Source organism: Prionailurus bengalensis, chromosome D2, assembly GCF_016509475.1.
Source record: "Prionailurus bengalensis isolate Pbe53 chromosome D2, Fcat_Pben_1.1_paternal_pri, whole genome shotgun sequence".
NCBI lineage: Eukaryota > Metazoa > Chordata > Mammalia > Carnivora > Felidae > Prionailurus > Prionailurus bengalensis.
Genome location: NC_057351.1, coordinates 53,309,427 through 53,323,381, shown reverse-complemented (window position 1 = coordinate 53,323,381; position 13,955 = coordinate 53,309,427). Strand labels below are relative to the sequence as shown.

Below are 13,955 nucleotides of genomic sequence, written 5' to 3'. Positions count from 1 at the left end.
TCCTTGGCTGAAGTTTTTAAATATATTTTGCTTTAGTAGGTAAATGTAAAATTAAATAATAAATTATATCTGACAGTACCTGTTTACGATGTCACATAATCAGTGACACCACTGATTATGGAAAGTGGAGAAAATTCTTACTCGAAAATGTAAGATTGTCCCAACCAGTAAGAAAAAGACTCATAAAAAATTAAATAATAGCAATTTACTCTTATCTTCCCAAACTACTTTCAATTCCACTCCTTTTAATTTTCATAGAACAGATATTACCATCATTTTTATGTTATAAACCCTACTGCAGGGAGAGGCTCTGGCTATCCACCAGAATTATTAGCAGTCTTATTAAAAATGCAGATTCCCGGGCCAGAATCCCTGAGAACCCCATCAGTAAGTGTGAAATGAAGCCCAGAGTCTGTTTTTAACAGCCTGAGTACACTTGCCTGGTGAATTCTGATGCACTTGTCTGGGTCCCTCTCTCTGGGCGTGGCATCAATCACAGGTGATAACAACACTCAAGTATTGGGGCGCCTGGGTGGTGCAGTCGGTTAAGTGTCCAACTCTTGATTTCAGCTCAAGTCATGATCTCACAGTTTGAGAGATCCAGCCCCATGTCGGGCTCTGCCCTGTCAGCTCAGAGCCTGCTTGGGATTCTCTCTCCCTCTCTCTCTCTGCCCCTCCCTCGCTCTAGCGTGTGCTCTCTCTCTCAAAAATAAATAAATAAACTTTAAAAACAAACAAAACACAGTCAAGTACGTTTTTTTCTTTTTCCAACTTTTGGCCTGATCTCTCTGCCTTACAAGTTTCCCCACTTGGCTTCTCATTATTTGGGAAAATGTAGTGTTATCTCTAAATTTGGACATATTTCTGTATGTTCCTTCCTGAGACTTTAATAAAAGATTATCACAGAAACAGAAAAGCTCCACTCCCAGAGGGCTTATTTCTCCTGAGCATGTGTGATTCTAAACAAGGTCTCTGCTATGACAAAATTGTTCCCCTCCATCTAATAAAGACTCATTTAATTAGTTTTGATTTGGAACTTTCTCAAGAGATTTTTTTTTTTTTAAGTCTAACTAGATTATATCCACAACTTTTCCACAAGCCTATATGCCCCTTAAGTAAAAGTGTTAAAAGAAAGAATGATTGCTGCCTATGGAATGTTCGTAGTACCTGACGTGTGCAAATCCAAGTGAATTCAAGACCACGCCCAAGCCACTTCCAGCCCAAAGCTGTCGGTGACCCCGCCCCTCTGCTCTCCTATGCCACGCCCACTCCTGAATGTGGCCTCTCCCTGTCTCTCTGATGCCAGTTGTCTGTCCCTGTCTTGTATCCTGACTTCATGCTTGCCTCCACTACCAAAGCTTGCCTTCCTCAAAGATATGGACAATTCCTCACAGTGCGTGCCCCATGAATAAGAAAATCACTGGCTACCTAGCCTCGTTTCCCCTTTCCATGGATATACACGTTAGGGTGCACAGAGCCCTCTCACGTCCACCGTAAGCTTTTGCTTCTCTCTCCACAGACCCGCTGAGATTTTGCGACTTTCTATGCCTCTTTTCTATCTCAGCTCCTTCTAACTTGGTTGCTCAAAAACTGTTGCAAAATAGCTATTTCTAGCAATTGACCTCAGAGTATAGACTGCCAACTGCCACAACTCAAGGCCATCCTCTTTCTAAGCATTTTCCGTGGGTTGGTGCTTTGATCCAGAGCTTCTGGCTGCCCCTGGGAAAGCCTCACGTACCTCATCCTGCAGTAGAGTCTTACTGTACTCCAGGTGGTGCCTCTCCAGAATGGAAGATCCATGAAGCTTTGCTAATGGAGATGTGGATCTAGGAGGAAGAGGATATACCATAATTTTAAAGACTACACATATGCCCATAGAGAATAGAGTCTTTACCCTCTGAGGATGTTTTCCATTTCTCCTTTCTCCCTGTCCTCTAATGGCTGTGAAATGGTCGAAAGTAACATATTGGAATAGATTTTTTAGGCTTAGAACACGAGAATACACTCTTAAAAAAGTCTTTAAAAAACCTAATTTGTTGAATGCATAAAATGACTGAATTATTTAAATAAGGAAGTTTGGTTCATCCACTGCATCTTTCAGTTTAAAATCTTTAGGTTCCCTGGAGCTTATGGTAGTGGCCTATGACTTCCAGAACATGTAACAAGTCTGTTGAAGCCTCATCGACCATTTGCATGGAAAATGTTTATTAAGAATTTCCAGGAACCAAAATAAAAATGATTGTAAAGCAATCATTTCTTTCCTCCTCAAAGACAGGGACACAGAGTTTAAGTTAAAGTTCCCATTTGTTTTTTATTTTGTTTTGTTTTTGAGACAGAGAGAGAGAAAGAGGGAGAGCTGGGGAGGGGCCGAGAGAGGGGGACAGAGGATCCCAAGCTGGCTCCTCACAGACTGCAGTGGGTCCAATGCAGGCCTCGAACTCACGAACCATGAGATCGTGACCCCAGCCAAAGTCTGATGCTCAACTGACTGAGCCACCCAAGTGCCCCTTGAAGTTCCCACTTGTTAATGATTAGGTCACAGCTTTATATAAGTGGGGACCTCAGTCTTTGGTGCCTTGTCTTTCTTCAAGTCTTCCTGTTTAAGGAATGGGAAGCATCTGAAGATAAAAAGGTAGAAAGAGGAAGTGATGGAGAGAGGCTAAGGTCAAAGGCCTACACAGATAATGTGAAGACTTTGCTATAGAAATACAGAGTGAATAAATAATTTGAAGGGAGGAAGAAATCAGAAATATGGGTGGGAGCCTTAGTAGAGAAGTTTCATCTTATTTCAGCAAGAACAGAACTTTAGGGAGTAGAGGAGACAGTAACAGGTCACGAACAAGTCTGGTAAACCAAATGCTCCAGTTAGGGAACAATCAGACTATGCCTGAACAATATTATAATTGATTATAATTTTAGCACATATTTACATACATACTCTGTGTCAGCACTGGAGATTAAAAAAAAAAAATCAAAGCTTGATTCCAGTCAGAAAAGAGTAGTATCTTTAATTCCTTTTGTTTTAAAAATATCAGTCAAAAAAGGTTTCTGGGAGTTAGAGATACACCCAGTCTCAAAATAACACCTCACAGATTACTTAATACAAAGGAGAAAATGTACCTTTACATAAAGAGATCTCCTGGATATCACCCATAAATAATTTAACTAAACCTCATAAATAATGGGACAAATTGCTCTCATCGGCCTCCTGAAGAGCTGAGGAGGGCACAACATCATCAATGTAGAGTTCCTGCCAAAAATGTTTACTCTGGGCGTAAACTGAGCCTGGGTGGCTCAGTTGGTGAAGCGTGTGACTCTCGATTTCGGCTCAGGTCATGATCTCGCAGTCCGTGAGTTCGGGCCCCACGTCGGGCTCTGTGCTGACAGCTTGGAGCCTGGAGCTTGTTTCAGATTCTGTGTCTCCCTCTCTCTGACCCTCCCCTGTTCACGCTCTGTCTCTCTCTGTCTCAAAAATAAACATTTAAAAATTTTTAAAAAATAAAGCAAATTTCAGAGAAGTTATTAAAAGTTTCAATGGGATATTGAGGGGAAAAAATGTTTAAATCACACCATCCGTCAATAATTCTCTGTATTTTGGATGTCTGGCAACAGTAAGCTTCAAGTATGGAAAATAGCCAGTGTAGACTGTGATACTATCCAGGCACTCAGGGAGAAAATAACCAAAGGAGAGAAACTCAAGCAATAGAGATTATGGTATGGCTTGACTATTGAACCTATCAGTTTCCCTGGAACATTCCCCCAGAATGATTTTTGAAAATTAGAACTCCAGCAAGGGCAGTGTTGGTAAAGAAGCACTAAGGGGTTCTTTTGCAGTAGACTAGTAACATCCCAATTTCCTGAAGAAATTTGAGGATTGTAGTATGGGGGAACACCACTGTCAGTATCCCCTGGAGAATTCTGAGGTAGTGGAGGAGACGATTAAAGACTGGATCCAAGTAAATTTTACCCTAAAATGTAAGAAGTAGAAAATGGCACAATCTGTAGATGACAGAACAGGAAGATTGACCTTTATCTCTGAAACAGTTTAAACTGTTTTAGAGTTTGTGAGCGCTTACAGAATAATCACAAGGAGATTCCAGAGAAGGTTTACAAGGAGAAAATGATGCCAAGTTGATGTTATGGCACCTTCTGTGACAGGGCTGGTGGGAGCGGAAGGCCAGGACCTCATGTGTCTGGATTTCAGCCAGGTAATTGACAGGACACCTCACGATATCTTCGGTACAAGCCAGAACAGCAGAGCTCAATGAGTGTACTTAATTGGCTGTCTTCAACCCTGGGGGTACGTTTCCAGCCCTGGGCCCCAAAACAAGACCCTTGCTCTTGTCCTGATGCATAACTTTATCAGAGACTTGAATGAATATTGATGGAAATCATGAGTAACTTTCCAATGACAGAAAACTGGAAAAAAACAGATAATCCACTGGCTGACAGAGCGTGACAAATGAAGACTTCAAATAAGAGTGGAATAAAGAATCAAATTAAGAAGATGAAATTTAATGAAGATTAAATATAAACCACTTCAGGTCCTGTCTGGATTACTGTGTTAAATTCCAAGACCCGCATTTAAAGAATGACATAAAAACACCAGACAGGATTCACAGAAGAATAACAAATAAAATTACATGTGTGGAAACTGTTATATACGAAATGATTTAAGTAACCTGCTGTGTTCAACCAGGAAAGGCTGGGGGAAGTGATAATTCTCCTTAATATGAAGGAATGGCCTGTGGTTGAGAAATTACATATATTCTAGCAGCTCCAGAGACCTGAACCAGGACAAACAGATGTTCTCAGGAGACCGATTTCAGTTCAGTATCATGAAAAACGTCCAACCGTTAGAATCATCTACAAATAGAACTGTCTGCCCCGTGGGCCACTATGGGAAAAAAATCATATGTGGACTCAAGGAAATGGGGAAGGAGGCAGTAGAGAGGAGAGGTCTGCATTGAATGGGGGATGAGATAAATTCTAAAATTCTTTGTATTTTTGTCCCAATAACATCCTGTATTTCTTCAGGAACAGGATGGGGGAGAGTAAAAAGGCAGAAAGACAAGAGGGGTGAGAAACTAAACAAGGAAAGGGGGTAAAATGAAGAAAGAAATCAGTAAGCTTAGAAATGAGGGAAGCAGAAAACAAACTGGCTAGCAAAGTGAAGTGAACACAGGAGCACAAGAGAACTGGAGGGAATAATAGAAATGTGAAAATGGCCAGGTTTTTAGGGCATTGTCAGAGGGTAGGCTAGGGCTGGGGGATGAGGATGGAAACCAGAACCAAGAGGGCCAGACATGTTGGAGACAAGAAATCAGACCAAGGGCACAAAGAAGTGGACTCCAGCTGGGAAGTGGAGTCATCTCTGTCCCTGCTGCTTCAAGTCACCCTAGGCAGTGACCTGATTTGTAGCCATCAATGTGAGAATAATAATACTGTTTTATTCAAACTTGTAGTGAACTGCTTTTGCCAATTAATGTCTCCATGTCTTTGTGGGCTCCTGGGCGGCCTCCAGAACAATAAGGATGTGAAGAGACTCATCGAGCATCACTACTGAAGGACAGTGAGCAGAAAGACCGTGTTTGATCACAACGGTGCAGTGGAGCTACCAGAACCAGGAGCACATCTGTGCTCAGGTGCCTGCGGTGGGGAAACCCGTGCACGGGTCCCAGGCCTTCCGTGGCCACATATTCCTGCTGTCCGGTCTACGGAGAGAAATGCTGGGAGAAGTTCACCGTGCCCCCCCCCCCCACCAGCTGACAGCCAGGGGGACCCGCACAGACTCTGAATGCTGGACCAGAGCAGAGACCTCAAATATGGCTGCATCCTTCCTGCAAACTGGAGGCCAGACACCACATCCAATGTGGCTGCTTCCTTTCATGTAAGGCAAATTGGACTTCACCTTTTGGAGCTTGTTTCTTCATCAGTAAAAGGTGGAGTGCAGCAAAGATTAAATGAGACGATGAGTGTCAAGTTCTTAGCCTGGGTCAGCTCACGATAGGGGCTATAAATGTGAGCTCCTTTGGAGCTGAATTGGCTAATGCACCAGTGATCAGAGGAGAGGAAGGGGACCCGGCGACTGTCAGGAGACTTGTGAGTGAGGTGCGGAATAGCCAACGTGGGCCCGAGTCTCTGGGGAGGAAGACATCCCTTGCCCGAAACCAGGGTGCCATTCCTCTTTTCAAGGCAAAGCCCCATACGTGAGAAGTCACTGCTCACGATGTGCTTTTCACTCATTGAACACATTTTTCTTAAGCATTTACTATGTAGTTTCGTCTACATGTAATTTCATTTGATTCCCACAAGTCTTTGCGGGTAGATATTGTGCCCATTCTACCGTTAAGAAATTGAGTCTCAAATAGACGAAGGGATGTGCCCCAAGCTGCCTCAACCAGGAAGTGGTTGGACCCCACAAGCCCAAACTCCAAAACTTGTTGTCTCTAGAATACCTAGTGCCTCCGGTAGCTAGTGTGTCAGAGGTGAGGATACAGTATCTAAGGCACACAGGGCATCCTAAAAGCCATTATCAAGGAGCAAGGCTGGCCATGGGCATTGCTGATGAATTTTGAAGGGTGTCAGTGACATAATAATAATACTTACTACTCATTTACTGCCAAGAGGCTACCATGATATTCATTTGTTCATTTCATCTTTACAACGACCTTACCTATTAGGTACCATTATTATAACTCTTATTTTCCAGGCGAGGAAGTCGAGGCTTACAAAGTTTAAATGACTTGTGAACCCAAATCTGTCTGAGCTGAGAACCTGCACCCTTACTGTTTGCACATTGTCGGGGCAGGAGAATAAGGTGCAAACCAGCTGAAGGAGAGCTGGGGAGCAGCAGAGGAGCCAGGGGAAGGGAGGGGAGTGAGCCCAGGAAGAAACGCCCCCTGGCTTAAGCTGGGGGCTACACAGGTGTATACAAGTGTAAGCCGAAGGCCTGTGCACTTTCATATACGAATCTGATACTCTGGCTAATCAAGTTGAAGAAAGGAGGAGTGAAGGCATTTACAGGTAGGGCAGGGCATGCCTGGAAGTGGAAACCCAAGGGCAAGGGGGCTGCAGGGCTGCAAGCTTCCCGGGAGAAAGCAGACATTATCATGAGGCTGAAGCTCAGAAGGAACAGAACATGGCCCTGAGAGTCCTAAATGTGATGAAGAGTTGCTGACAGGGCCAAGGGACAGAGACAAGTTCTCTTCTCCCCCGAGGTGCCTTCAAACATCATCAGTATATCACTTACTTCATCTGATACAAATTATTGGTGCCTCTGTGGTCAATGTCATGGCAGAAAGCAGCAGCAAGCATGGCAAAGGCTTCAAGATCCGTATAGTATTTCTTTAGTCTCCCTGTCTAAAAGAATATATTTATATACATTTACTTAGATAAATACACCTCCGAACAAGTGCAGTGAAGACTGCCTGCAAAGGAGAAGACGGCCTGCTGTGTTTTTAGACCAAGTTGGCTTAATTTCTTGCATATTGCAGCTCCTTCTGGGCAATTACAAAACCCAGCAGGTAACCGAATTTTCCTTTAAAGAGGTAAGTATGTGAATGTCAAGGTGATAATCCAGCCCCATGCCCAGGGATACCCATGTTCCCTGGCATCATCCACAGGGAAGTTTGGGATTTACAGGATTGTGTCCATGAATTCCAAAATTACTGACCTAAAATGGTGGACCGTATCCATTTCTCATCATGCCTAAGAGGGAAATGTGTGGGTTGACAATTATTTACAGCTCTCTGCACCTACCATCAGCAAGGTAAACATGGTCTGCCCCACGTTGAACCCGTGCCTCCAGTTGTGGTAAGTGATGGACCGGTACCCTTTTCTCACGGTGTACATCCACCTGGTAAGAACCTGTCACCCAAAGAAGACAACACCGTTCAGACTTTGGAATAGAATTCTAAAGGTTACAAGGTCTGTGACAATCTTATCTAAAAAGATAGGTTGGTCTTGTTGACAGGGTTTAAGCTGATATATTTACAAAGTTAATAATAATTGAAAATCCTAACTGAAGTTAATCTTTTGAACCACGGGACACATTAGCGAGTACAGCAACAGAATCACACAGTATTTTAAATTAAATGCGATCTGACCTCTACGGGTACTTTGAATTTCTCCACCACGTTTATTTCAAAGAAGAGTCGCAGCCCACACCTAATCAATTCGTGCTCTGTGATGGGGAAGTCACTGAAGCGGAATTCGTACAGGTCCACCATCTGTGGGTCTGGCAAGTCCTCTTTCTGTTGGGACAAAGACAGATGGTTTCAGGTTACATGCATCTTCTTTCCCTTTGGTCTCACACATTCAGCCCTGGGCGTAAAACAAAATTACCACCAAAGGATACCGCATGCAACCCCACTGAGCCTCAGTGGGACCGGCTCTGGGGGATGCGGTTTACGTGTGTTATTATCCTCACAACAAACCTGCACAATTATCCCCATTTCCAGATGGTGACACTGAGACTCAGCTACATTAAGAAACTTTCTGAGTGCTGGAATTCAATTCCAAATCCATCTCCAATGGCTGTTTTCTTTCTTTGCTGCTAAATGAAATGTTTAGTTGCAGCAGCCTTACCCGTTTTCAGTACTCGACTTTATTTTCCTATTCAAGAAATGTTTAGTAAATAGTATGTGATCACTTAATTCATTTCTATTGTATTCTTTTTTTTTTTTTTAGTTTTTATTTTACACATATTTATTTTTGAGAGACAGAGTGTGAGCAGGGGAGGGGCAGAGAGAGAGGGAGACACAGAATCAGAAGCAGGCTCCAGACTTCTAGCTGTCAGCACAGAGCCCAATGCGGGGCTTGAACCCACGAACCGTGAGATCGTGACCTGAGCTGAAGTCGGACGCTTAACCGACTGAGCCACTCAGGCGCCCCTTTTTCTCTCGTACTCTTTATATGCTCAGTAGACTGTGGGCGCCACAGTGTGGGAGCACGCGTGTCTTATTTGCTGTGGTAGCCCAGAGTTGGCAGGGCCTGTCCCAGACAGGTGCTTGGGACATGTCTGTGGACTGAATGAACAAATGCTCTGTGGTGCACTGGTACACCTGCAGACACCTCACTTACCCCCACACCTTGTTAGGATTTAGGACTGTAGATAGGTTAGAGAGTGAACTCAGCACATGAGTATTGACATGGCTGAGGAAACAAAATTATGGATCTTGCCCTTAAAGAACGTGGTCTATTGAAATGGTTATGCAGTATAGATCATTGAAAGGTGAGAGCTTAGAATACTCACAGAGCATAACATCCAGGGCCCAGGGCTGGGGGAGAAATTGAAGGCAGGTTGGAAGTGGGATTGAAGAAGGAGAGATTCAGGAAGGATGTGAGTTCAGCTGATTTGTTGGAAGGCAGGGAGGAGGAAATCCCAGGGGAGGAGAGAAAGCGCCAGGAGGGAGAAGTTAGCAAGAGCTATGTGGGTCCACGTACAGGAGCAATTCAGTGCATTGGGTATTTACTGAGCCCGTGCTGAGTCCTGTGCACTGTGCTAAGGCCATGTCCCTCAGCAAGTTTAAGGTCTCCCAGGGGATAGTTCACGCTCTACTTTATACAGATTTCAATACCAAATGGTATATGGTTGTTTTAAGTAAAATTATGGATTTTCATCCCCTAACCCCTGAGTCGGAGTTGACTTCTCACACCCTTGTCCTTCTCTCTGTTCCCCAGGTCTCCCAGTGACCTCCTCTGATCCCTTCTCATCAGTCTACTCTTGGACTGGTCACTTTAGACAGAGATTTTTTTTTTTTCTTTTTCCCTGAAAAGCAATGGTTTGGAGCCAGGAGACTAGGGTTCAGTTCTGGGTTCAGATTAGCTTCATTTCCCAGACTGAACTAGCCTGTGAAATGGGAACAATAACGGTAACATTGTTGTCTTCATTGTCTAGCAATGCCAATTTCATCTGCAAGTGCCACAGAGAATTAACGAGGATTCAATTCACAAAACTTTTCTCTATTTCTCACAGGACCCTGCTATATCCTTGGCTACTCCTTCTTGTCATTTTCTTTCTTTCTCCAAACCTTCCCGGCTTCCTTGCCCATGTGAGTTCTTCTGTTTCTTTCATTCATTTATTGTTTATTCATTCAACAAACACTTATTGGTTCCTATGTGTGTTGTAGCCATTATGGATGAATAAAGTAGACATTATCATTGCTCTTGAAACATGCATTCTCACGGAGAGGCAGACAATAAGCACATCTTTTAAAAATCAGAGTAAGAGAAGGTTCATGGGCTGGGGTGGGGAAAACTCCATGCCACACAGACTCCCCACTAGAGGCTGTCTCAGTCCTACAGTTTGCAGAGTGAAGATAAAATGTGAAAGTGCTTTTTAATGCTTTCAGGCTCAGTCACACTAAAGTGTAAATGTGCATTTTAGCAGGAAACGAAGGAAGAGGTTCGCAGAAGAATGACTCCCAGATCCCATTTGCAGTAACAGGCAATCCAATAAGATAGTAGTTTAGTACAAAGATGATAGGTTTTGAAGAACAGCCATTTAAAACTCTGTGACACGGAGGGTTTGTAAGAACAAAGGCTTTTGGTTAGTCCGCTAAGTGGGAATTCTGGGCACCCCAAGGCCAGTTTTCACCTCTCTGAGGAATCACACAGTTAAGCTGCTACCCCAACTCGGCCATGAAATGGCTCTGATGGCCACCTGTGTCGAGGCTGGTTTGCTCCGTCTGTTCCCAGAAGGGTCCCCCTGGGCCCCTGAGCGGGCCACTTCACGGGGTACTATGAACCAGGCGGTCATGCTGCCCCGCCTTCCTGCTGGGCCTCAGGGCTCCTCCCCTGTGCTCCCTGGGGCTCTGCTACACCAGCTGGCCTGGGGTTCTCTAAGACAATGTGCTTGCTTGTGTCTCCAGGCCCCGTTCTGTACCGTCTTGCTTCCCCTTCTCACCTCCAGCCATACCCAAAACCCTTATCTGCAACTCCTGCTTTCCCATCAAGCCTCATTGCCACGGCTATTGTCTCATATTCCACCACCATCTGTGAGTAGAATCAGGCCCTTGGCCTCCCCGGGGCCGTTGGTGCCCACAGTCTATGAACTCGTCCATCTGGGGCAGTGTCACTGTTTGTATTTTATCTCCCCAGTAAATGGGGCCTCTTGAACCAGATAAGACCAGACCACACTACCTTTTGTCCTCAGGATGCAGCGCAGCTCCTTGTATTATAGTACCTCTCGATAACTACTGCATGAATGAGAAAAAACTGAATTAAGGATGAGTGACGAAGGTACTTCTTTGGGAAATCCTCTCCAGATCTACGGTGTGGCGATCGCGAGCTGTAGGGCCTCCTGATTTGTCTTGGAAAGGAGGGAAGGTAGGGGGATTTCTTTCCTCATCAGCGCACCCCTACCCCAGTCCTCCTCATAAAACAAAACTGCAGTTGGCATCCTGACACTGTAGAAATTCTCTAGTTCTCCACCTAAAGGACGAAGGCCCTTACATTGAAGAAGCAACAAAATGGGCAAAGAACCAGTAGCTTTACAAGGAAATGGACTGTTTTGAATGTAAAATCTGCTCCAGGCTTGTCCCAAATCATTACTGCATAAAACTGAGGAACTCAAAACACAATCAAATATTGCCGAGTTCTCCAAAAGTCATGCGTCTCCCCTTGCCATGATTGCATCTTCACTGCAAACATTCTTGCTGTGTAACTAATTAATCGGCTATAAGGTAATTTTTGCCATAAAAATAAAATCACAAAAAAAATGAGAGGGACATTCATTAAAAAGGATGTAACATAAAACATGTAACATTATGTAACATCTTTACGTAACATAAAAAAATGAATAACACAATAAAAGAGACCTTATTGTCAAATTTTTTAAAAATTTGAATATATTTAGAATGTATAGCATAGATTCATGGCAGTACTGTGCCAATAACTGATTTCATTCTGTGGATTGAACCTCAGCACTTGTCTTCAAAGTCTTTCATTTAGAATATTACACTCTTTTTTTTCTTTCTTGTTGATTTGTCTCCTCCTTTGGCATCACACTTTCTTTCTTTCACTAAAATTTCTTCCTTTGTTAAGAGGGGCATCAGTTTCCAAATACTAGGAGGCATATTTGCAACAGAGCTCTGTATTGTGCTGTGAAAGCCTTCTACACCATTGTTTGTTCCTGGCAGATTGTCCCACGTCTGCTGATAGACGTTCCTAAGTTCTATGGGGAATGTGGAGGAAATGCTAAGGTTGTAATGCGTTTGTAACTGAGCTTTGGCCATTATGACTGGCATGTTACCGTTGTCTAGTACAGCCTGGTGCACAGTCTGGCTTCACATTCTACTCCACACTTCCAGTGAGGTTTATCACCGTATTTTCTATCAAGTCCGTATACGGAGTTGTCATCACCCCCTATTTTAAGACCACCCCGTGTACTTGTCACAGCATAGACCATTATGAGGGCTAGCTAAGGTTTATATAGACAATTGTGAGGGTTAGCTGAGGTTTACATAATATAAAGACGAGAGTTTTACTGATAACTAGCTTCAGTAGATTAACTCTGCTGAAGGCAGTCAATTCATCAATGAAGAAAGCAAACCAAACTGTCAAAAGAATTTTCTCTTTTACAGAAAAACTGCCTTACAGATCACTTAGTTATGTGGCAAAAATATTTGCCACGAAATGGTTGTGGCAAAGGTGTCTACAGCAAAGAAGTTTCCGGCAAAACTACCTAGAACCAAATATAGGATTAATAACAGGAAGAGAAGTTATTTCAACCATTTCAACTGGTGGCAACAAGAGGAAAGAACCACATTCCTCCAAGTTCCAGAAAACAGAAGCGAGAGCTGGCAGAGGACAATTGTGCCTTGAAGGGTCTTTGTTCTACTGTAATTCTGTCGTGTCTTCGGGGTGACCACAGTGTCATCCAAAACTATCAAAATAAACAAGGCCATGACATGCCTAGAATCTGTGCCTGCGTTCTTTTACGCAGAAGCCTAGTTTTTGATTCTCTATTATCTTTATGGATTGGACTGTAGGGGGCACAAGGAGGAAAAAAATGCAGAGAACTAAAAGGTCACTCTTTATAAGAAATCTCTTTTCTTTTTAGTCTTTAAAGGTGACAGAGAAGAGGAAACTCTTACATGAGAAATGAGAACATGTATCCTAATATATTTTATTTAAGCGGCATTAAGGATAGAAGTAAAACACTTACCAAAATTGTGACAAGTTGTTTTTCTTCACAGTCTTCAATTACATCTATATTTAACTTCTCTTTAATTTTCTAAAATGTAAAAGCAATTGAAGTGTGAAATTCCCATAAAGTAAATTTCTATCTGACTCCTCTACTCTTAAGATCAGTTTAAATGTATTTAAAATATGCTGTAATGAGTTCTTTGCAAAGATGTATTCTAGGTACAAAAAAGACCTATAGCATTGATTATGAAGAATTTTCTCCAAAAAAAATAATGTAATGATTTTTTTTTATTTCCTGAAAATGTAACAGTGGCTGTCAGAGAGAGAGAAGGGGAGACAGAAAGAGAGAGAGAGAGAGAGAGAGAGAGAGAGAGAGAGAGAGAGAGAGAAATGTGGGTTATTTATATGTAGGCAAGAAAGAGAGAAAAATGAGTGGCTTATATTTGTTTTTCTATTAGTTTATGGAAATTTCTCTTCATCCTCCTCAGGTTTTCTCATTTTTAACATCTCAACTGTCAAATAAAATTTCTCTTAATCCTCAAGCAACTCAGCAAAACCAAGACCAGAAAAAACAAAACACACCCCAAGAAAACTACACCTACACACACACTCTGAAAACCAGGGAAATAAAAGGAATAGAGATAGGGGATGTGTGATATTTTCCCTTCATTTGGTGGTGATTAGAACACTGTTAATAAATATCTATCTACTTGCTTCCCCATCGTCCATGATATTGGTCTTGGCCACATTTGGCCAATGAGAATTTTAGTGAATGTGCCATGAGGGAAGACTTGAAATGAGCT

The 13,955-nt window shown here is 42.9% G+C and overlaps 1 protein-coding gene across 3 annotated transcripts in view; it reads right to left on the bottom strand.

Annotated features, from left to right (window-relative positions):
• PDE6C (phosphodiesterase 6C) overlaps nt 1-13,955 on the bottom strand; it is a 44,894-nt gene that overhangs the window by 13,619 nt on the left and 17,320 nt on the right. For all 3 annotated transcript variants that reach the window (XM_043597006.1, XM_043597004.1, XM_043597005.1), the window contains exons 11-15: nt 13,172-13,240; nt 8,109-8,255; nt 7,762-7,869; nt 7,253-7,362; nt 1,739-1,826 (exon numbers count right to left, since the gene is read on the bottom strand). In XM_043597006.1, the coding sequence (XP_043452941.1) occupies nt 1,739-1,826; nt 7,253-7,362; nt 7,762-7,869; nt 8,109-8,255; nt 13,172-13,240 (522 nt within the window). The remainder of the gene's footprint in view (nt 1-1,738; nt 1,827-7,252; nt 7,363-7,761; nt 7,870-8,108; nt 8,256-13,171; nt 13,241-13,955) is intronic.